We start from the raw sequence: 8,137 nt of genomic DNA, 5'->3' as shown, positions 1-8,137 counted from the left end.
GTTTTAGTAGTCCGATAAAATAAGTTTAGTTTTAAAACTATAAAATATATATGAGTATCTTTTTTTATTCTCAAATTTTTCTTAAGGGCTAACAAGATTTGTTCAAAGCTACAAATTGTTAAGAATATATACAAGTATGTATTGATCTCAAAATCCTATGGGGGGCTGCCACCCCATATGTTCCCCTTTGTATCCGCCCCTGACTGGATCGTAGTCCGGATTTGAAAATGAGGGAAAGCAAAGGAAATTCAACAAGTCTAACGACACTGGTCTTCTTGATTCCAAAGTTCACTGTTAACATCTTACATTCAAGATCTTAAACGTCAAAGTTCAAACAGTTTTATTAAAGCAATCAACAATCAATCCCTGTACAATGTCTTTCGAAAAATACATTTCACCTTCATCATTATTAACATGAAACATAAAAGACAAAACCATTTATAGTTCATTCTACTTGAATCCCTCTAATTTCAAGAGTTTCTAATTTCTTGGGTCTTTTATAGTACTTTAACAGGAGTGAACAACAAACAACACTAACCGAAGAAGCAGCCATTGCAGCACCAGCTACCCAAGGTGGAAGACGGAATCTAGTGGATGGGAAAAGAACCCCAGCTGCAATTGGAATGCCGAGGATGTTATAACCTAAAGCCCAGATGTAGTTTAGCCGGATACGAGAGAATGTTTTCTTGGAAAGGTCGATGGCTGTTATTACATCTTCTAGGTTGCTCTTCATGAGAACAATGTCAGCTGCTTCAATGGCAATATCTGTGCCAGCACCTATTGCCATTCCAACATCAGCAGCTACTAGTGCCGGCGAGTCATTTATGCCATCTCCAACCATTGCCACGATAAAGCCCGAATTCTATCAATGAAAATGAAGAAAAATTGATTCAAAACAAAATTTACCATTTTACTTTGTTGGGAGATCTAGGTTATATTCAAGCATTAAGTACCTAATGCTATCAAAACTAACATTTTCTTAACTGAATTAACATATTTTTAATACCTGCAACTCCTTTATTTTCCCTGCTTTCTGGTCAGGCTTTGCTTCAGCATATACTTTTTCAATTCCCACCTCCTTGGCAATTGACTTCGCAGTTCCCCAGTTATCGCCAGTCACCATAATGCTTTCGATATTCATGGACTTGAGAATGGAGATCGCCTCCCGAGCACCGGGCTTCAACGGATCTGATATTGCTAGGACCCCAACCACCTGTTCATTTATTGATACCAGAATTCCGGTTTGTGCCAACTCTTCAGTTTCTGCAAGAAACTCTTCAGCATCAGCTGGGACTGAGATGCTGGAGTTTTGCAAAAAACTTTTATTCCCCACAAGTATTTGTTTGCCTTTAACAATGGCTTTGACACCATGCCCAGTAATGGATTCAAATTCATGTGCTTCTGGCCAGACTTGATTTTCATCGTCTCCTCTGCATTTCTTGGCATAGTCAACAATCGCCTTTGCTAACGGGTGTTCGCTATTAACCTGATCAGGTTCAAAATTTAAAACAGAAGTATATTTCAGTCATCGAATATACTGGTGGCCGTCAAATTGGTCATCTCTTATGTGAAAGAATTTTCCTACAGCACAACTGAAAAAACAGAGAAAGCGAGCAAACCTCAGTTGCGGCTACCAGTTCAAGAAAATCAGGAACCCTTTTCAGAAACTTTGTGTTGACAACTACTGGTTTACCAATAGTTAGAGTCCCAGTCTTATCAAATACAATACAGTTCACCTACAAAGACAAGCTCTAAGTTTAATAATCCATTGTAAGGGTCTCCAACATTGTGGTCTCAACATGTAAGTAGAAATATGTAAGCATTACGATAAGTATATCACTTTGGCAAAAGAAAAAGAAGAGGAATAATTAATCTATTATGGGGATTAACATTTGTTCTATTTAGTTCTTGTAGATTGCTACACTGATTTTTATGTTCGCTTTGGTGGACTTCCTAAAAAGAGCTGAGTCGGGTAAGCCAGTTGATTACTCTTTATCACCACCAAAACATATCCTTCTTCCCTTCATAGTACAGTAAATAAATTACTTAATGACAGGATAGAGTAGTGTTAAAATTATCTCCATAGTTAGAGGGCAGAAAGACTATAAAGTGAACCGAGTCTGGTATAGTCATGTAAATCCAAATTATTTGTATATCAGAGAAGCAAAATATTATGGACGCACCTTATGCGCACTCTCCAATGCTTGCCCCCCTTTAATCAATACACCTTGAGAGGCGCCAACTCCAGTACCAACCATAACAGCAGTTGGGGTTGCCAAGCCAAGAGCACATGGACATGCTATGACCATAACTGAAATGCCAAACTGAAGAGCTAGCTGAAAACTATCCATAGAAGTCGGAATCCAAGATGCAGGGTAAGCATGGAATTTTCCAGCCAAAAACCAGGAAAGCCAAGTGCAGAAGGAAAGAATAATAACCTGAAACATAATTAGCCACGATTAAATAATCAATACTAACTAACTGCATATGATTGAATATCAAATGCAAACCAGTTAAGAGTAGCGCAATTCAGAAGTTCTTATTAGTAGTATGGATAAAGTAAAAACTTAAACAGTGAAGAACTGCATTTACACTTACCAGCGGGACAAAATACTTCGAAATACGGTCAGCAAATTTCTGCACAGGTGCTTTGGCCATTTGCGCCGATTCCACAAGTCTAACAATCTGAGATAAAGAGCTTTCAGAACCAACCCGAGTTGCCTGAACATGTAAAACACCGTTTTCATTCAAAGTTCCTCCAATCACCGTATCACCTTTCCTTTTTGAAACTGGTCGCGATTCTCCAGTGATCATACTCTCATTGACATGGCTTTGTCCCCATACAACAAAACCATCTGCAGCTACCTTTGAACCTGGAATTATTTTAAGGATATCATTCTTTTGTATCAATCGACTATCAATTTCTTCCTCATTCTTGACGTTTCCTTCACTGTCGAGAGCTAATAATATCGCCGTATCTGGCGCCAAGTCCATAAGTTTTGCAATGGCTTCAGATGTCTTCCCTTTGGCTAAAACCTCCAAGTACTTTCCTAGAATAATAAATGAGATGAGCATAGCACTAGTCTCAAAGAAATCAGTACCCTGGAAAGTTGGCGATGTTGCTGCTCTTATTACTGAAAAAACCGAGTAGAAGTATGCTGCGTTGGTTCCTAAAGCAATCAAAACATCCATATTCGCGGACTTGTGCCTTAGTGCTTTGTATGCCCCAGTGTAAAATCGATGACCAATAATGAACTGTACCGGGGTTGCTAATATCCATCTCAGAAGCTCGCCAATCGTCAACATGTTAACTACTTTAGCGTCTAACACATGCTTGATACCAGGAATATACATGAAGACCATGGATGTTAAGAAAACCGGGATCGTAAAAACTAAACTCCAGAGGAAGTAGATTTTGTACTGCCTAATTTCCTCCTGTTTATGAGGTTCTCTTCCCGCTCCACCAGGGAAGATCCTTGCCTTGAAGCGCTTATTTTCAATAGACTCAATTGCTTTGATGAAATTTCTAGGACCTGTTTGATCCGGCTTGTACGCAATGGACACCTTACGAAGAATAGGTTCAATTTCTACATCTTCCACTCCTAAAATAGACCAAAGAGCTTTCTCTATACCCCTAAATGACTCGTCAATTCTAACTCCTTCTACTTCAAGATGTATCTTACTCATGTCTTCCCCTACACTGATAAGTATAGCTTCAAAACCAGTATTCTCAATTGCTTCCATAAGCTGGTTCTGGTTCACAATCTTCGAATCAAATTGGATTTCCGCTTCTTCAGTTGCTAACGCAACTTGGGCTTTTTGTACACCATGAACACCTTGTAGAACAGATTCAACTGTAGTGGAACAAGTAGTACAAGTCATTCCTTTTATGCGTATCCGACATACTTGAAATGTTCTGTCAGCCAATTCCTCCTCAATCAGTGTCGCCTCAAATCCAACATCTTCAATCGTTTCTCGTATCGTCTCCTCCTAAAGACAGTTAATGACACAACAATTTCTAAATCAAAAGCTAATCAAATTGGCTTCACCACAAACTGAATAATTTTTCTTTAAACCTTTCTATAAGAAGACCATGAAAATCAAGAGTGAGAAAATCCATCCATTCCAATGCAAGTTGGGTTCCAACACCAAATATCTCAGTACAACAATTTAACTGTTTCTAATTTTGTTTTCTTCTTCTTCTTTTTTTTTTCCTTCTCAGAATAGCAACTTAAATGTTGGGCACACTAAAAATTAAATAATAGGGTATCACCAATTTGGCAAAACATTATTGAATCCATAGAGTTTTGGTATAATTCTGTGAATAAATTGAGAATTTCAGTAATCTTTTGGCCTCACATACACAACAATTAATTTGATTCATATTTAAACCTAAACTAAGCAATTATTCCAATAACAGAAAAAACAGTCCCATATAAACAAAATTGAAGAACAAGGAAAAGGGTACTTACATTAATGAAATCAGGGTAAAAAAGGACTTGAGTTCTGTTATTAAGAACATCCACAACAGCTTCTTTAATCCCAGGTAATCTTTTAATAGCTTTTTCAACAGATCCAGCACAAGCCGAACATGTCATTCCAATCACACAAAACAAAGCAGATTTTGATTCTGAATAACTTTCTTCTTCTTCTTTTCTCTTATTCTTGTCGTGATCATCGATTGAAATCCCTTTCGGGTATTTAGGCATTGATGGATAATGAGGTCTTGCTGATAAATCTCTTGAACTTGAACTTCCATTTTCATTCCGTATACATGCCAGACTCAGAAATTTGCTCGCCATTGTTGTGTGTTCTCTCCCCTGAACGACAGACGGAAAGAGTTAGTATCAAAATCTGAATATTTGTCGGTATATTTTATATAGCGGGAGTGCAGGATTTGGTAGCGTATCACGTAATTATTAAGTCACGTAAAATAATTTGTTATTCAGACCTACATTATTTTATTTGCGTGGGTCCTGGAAAACTCGGTGATCAGGCGGGCTTGGCGGTGGACCCTAGTTAGCAATTCGGGATTCGACAAACGTACGGAACGACAAACGTACGAGTATTATACGGTTTTGTAAAATCCAGATTCGGTCCAAAATTCGGTCAACGGGACGTGATTCGTCATTAATTCGGAACGGCATACGTACGTGTATAATTCGATTTATAAATGTGAGTTCGGCTCTGAAAATTCGGTATCTATATATAACAAATAATTTGTATTTATAAGGTCATAGACCAATTTTTATGCATATGTGTGAGTTATTTAAGGAAAAAATAAACTCAATATGATGATATTAATAATATATACAACATTAGTTATCCAAAAGGACGTCGTATGGTGGTTTAGATGCTTGGTTAGTGAGTTTGAGATCTCTCTCACCTTCACCTTCAAATCTCTTCAGTCGTTTTTGTTTCATAAAAATTACAACACGTCTAATATTCGGTCGTGTATGTTCGGGAGGCAGTAAAGCCCAAAAAGTGGAGTCTTTGAAAAGTAAAAGCTAAAGAATTTATGGCGAATTAAGCGGACGTATCATTCGGGATACGTAAAATTCGTGAACGATTCGCGAATAATCCGGGAATGCCACATAATACGCGACTTGGGTTCGGAGTTGCAAACGTACGCGAATAAGACGGTAAAATTCGTGATACGGAAAAATTCGCGAATGATTCGCGAATCATTCGCGAACTTACTAACTAGGCGGTGGACTTTTATAGTTGCACGCAAAAGGAATAAGACTACCAAAAATGAGAAATAAAAATAGAGCCACCTCAATTTTTGATACAGACTCCTCTGCTTCAATTAGAAAAAAAAAATGATGTTTTCTTTTCTAGTTTGGACTTTTTTTCACGTAATAATGAAAAAAAAGTCCCCGCTGGCAATGTTTCATAGTAAGACCTAGTAAAATCTGGGATCCCGATGACGAAGTATTGGAAGTAAATGTGTATATTTGGATAAAAGACGAGAGGGGAACCCAGGTCGTTGGAATACTTAACTACTTGATGGAGAAACATGCCGAGAAAACGTCAACTAGCTGGTCATGTTTAAGATGAACCATGAAATAACAACTTATAATATAATATTGTCACGGAATCATGGATACATACTCACATATACTGGAAATTTCGGGGTTTTTTTCCTCAACAAAAACAAAGTCACTTTCCGGTACAGATATTGTATATTGTATAAAAAGAATAGCTTGACTGGTCTATCCAAAAAGTCAAGCTTCGTTGAGGTTATTGTTCCATGGTTATAAGCTATAACTTGTTATTGGTCCATAAATCATAAACATATTACATATGTACCGACATTTACGTAAAATATTGAATGATAGTAACTAGTGTATAATGTCAATGGAATCTCTTCATGAAGGAAAAGATTGATACCATTTCCTGTCATTTTTAAAGTTAAATGCATGTTGAATGAATCATTGAATCCAACTTCATCTGTATGTTCAAAATGAGAAAATATGGCGCGCTGTAAAATGTTTATCAAATTTAAAGTTTTCCATGTAAGCTAATATGAAAAATGCTAAGAATGCTTTTCTATGTATTTTTTATTAATAGAGTTTGTTCAAAATATTCTTCAGTTAATCAGAATAAACTTCCTCATTTTTTGGAAAATGTATTAAGTGCCACCACCGTCAGATTTTTTCATCCATTTCGGTTAAGTCAGTTAATCTTATTTACCCTTTATTAGTTGTCATGTTAATCTTTTGCATCCATCTTGGTTTGACGAGCTCGGTTTAGGATTGTTTCACCCTTTTCAGATTCATTACGTTGTATCGTAAAAAAAAGTTTATTAATTCCAAGTATCTTGGAATTTTTGCTTGGTGGAGAATCAACCCTTCTACAACACATTTCAAGTTCGTCGGGCCTGATTCTTGATCATTACAATGATTTCAGGTTCATCGAGTCCACTTCAATTATTACACTGTTTTCAGGATCGTCAAATCATTTATCCTTCTCACCAAGGAGATGTGGCTAAACCAGTTCAACTCAACTAATTCAGGAGCTTTCATGACTTTTCACATATGAATAACTGAAACTAGCACTTACGGACCGTTAGCCATCAGAAATACTTCATATATTTTGGAAAAAAATGTGGCACTTTATAAATTACTAATCCAAACAAGAGTACTTAATTTATAAAATTCCCATAAAATTCCCATCATTATTTTATAAGAGCAATAGTTCATGGTGCGATGCAACGGAGATAGAAAAGGGTAGAGGTAGCACACGACTAAAGTCAATGAAGAAGATCTGACCCAAACTGCCCAACCTAGACCCAGACATTGGCCTGAAAATTTAAGAAAATATGTTTCGACTGAATTGATCGGTTTACCGAAGGATTAAAAGCTGTATATCTTAAAAAGTGATTCTAACACGTACCGGCCGGGTGAATCTACCAATATTTTTCCTAAGAAAGACGGCCAAAATAGGAGGATGGGTCGTATTCGTGAGACTGGGAGAAATGTACATGTCTTTACGATATTTCAAAAGAAAATCAGACAAAATTTTCAGAAGAAAATCAGACGAAATTGGTTTGATATATTTAAGAATTAAAAAAAAAATAAAAAAAGGTGAAGAGAAAATTAGGTATCAAGAGTGACAATAAAAAATTGCTTGTCATATAAAAGCCTCTTTTAGTATTACAAAAGAGACGATCAAAATGTCCTACAAAAACAAAGTTACAATTATTGTCACGGGCCACTAATGGGCACATCATTGAGATTTGAGATCAATACTTACCCGGTTAAGCCTAAAATGTTTATGGGAAAAATATCGTTTGCCCTTTTTTTAGGTGGTCCCATGTCTGTTTAGTCTTTTGGGAAAAACACCTTTACTGTTTGGTTCATAATTATTTAAAAATATTAAATGGACAAAAACCCTTCCGTGTTAATTTTTACTTATTTTTTTGTAGCAGTTCATTCTTCAAAATGAACTCCTGTTAATTTCTACTTATTTTTTCAAAAATCACCTAAAAAACTAAAGTTCATTCCAGAGATGAACTCCATATAAAAAGCTAAAATAACTAGAGTCCATTCCAGAGATGAACTCCATATAAAAAGCTAAAAAAACAGAGTTCATTCCAGAGACGAACTCCATATAAAAAGCTAAAAAAACAGAG

At 36.4% G+C, this 8,137-nt stretch overlaps 1 protein-coding gene across 1 annotated transcript; it reads right to left on the bottom strand.

Annotated features, from left to right (window-relative positions):
• Positions 1-316: 316 nt before the first annotated feature.
• On the bottom strand, positions 317-4,860 carry LOC113274956 (probable copper-transporting ATPase HMA5). The gene is made up of 6 exons (XM_026524381.1): positions 4,473-4,860; positions 2,599-3,990; positions 2,184-2,438; positions 1,620-1,736; positions 1,007-1,486; positions 317-862 (listed from the first exon to the last, which is right to left on the bottom strand). Exons 1-6 carry the CDS (start codon positions 4,800-4,802, stop codon positions 446-448), a joined length of 2,991 nt encoding a protein of 996 aa, XP_026380166.1. The 5' UTR covers positions 4,803-4,860; the 3' UTR covers positions 317-445.
• Between the last annotated feature and the right edge of the window lie 3,277 nt (positions 4,861-8,137).

The sequence above is a fragment of the Papaver somniferum genome, chromosome 4 (assembly GCF_003573695.1).
Source record: "Papaver somniferum cultivar HN1 chromosome 4, ASM357369v1, whole genome shotgun sequence".
Classification (NCBI taxonomy): Eukaryota; Viridiplantae; Streptophyta; class Magnoliopsida; order Ranunculales; family Papaveraceae; genus Papaver; species Papaver somniferum.
Note: the sequence above shows the minus strand (reverse complement) of the source record. Positions and strands in the feature narration are given on the sequence as shown.

What these genes read in the sequence shown, in the direction of transcription:
- LOC113274956 (XM_026524381.1), bottom strand. Translation starts at nt 4,802, where the DNA reads ATGGCGAGCAAATTTCTGAGTCTGGCATGTATACGGAATGAAAATGGA. An exon ending in CGAAGTATTTTGTCCCGCTG is followed by an intron (nt 2,439 to 2,598) that starts GTAAGTGTAAAT and finishes ATTATGTTTCAG; the next exon opens with GTTATTATTCTTTCCTTCTG. An exon ending in CATTGGAGAGTGCGCATAAG is followed by an intron (nt 1,737 to 2,183) that starts GTGCGTCCATAA and finishes TTGTCTTTGTAG; the next exon opens with GTGAACTGTATTGTATTTGA.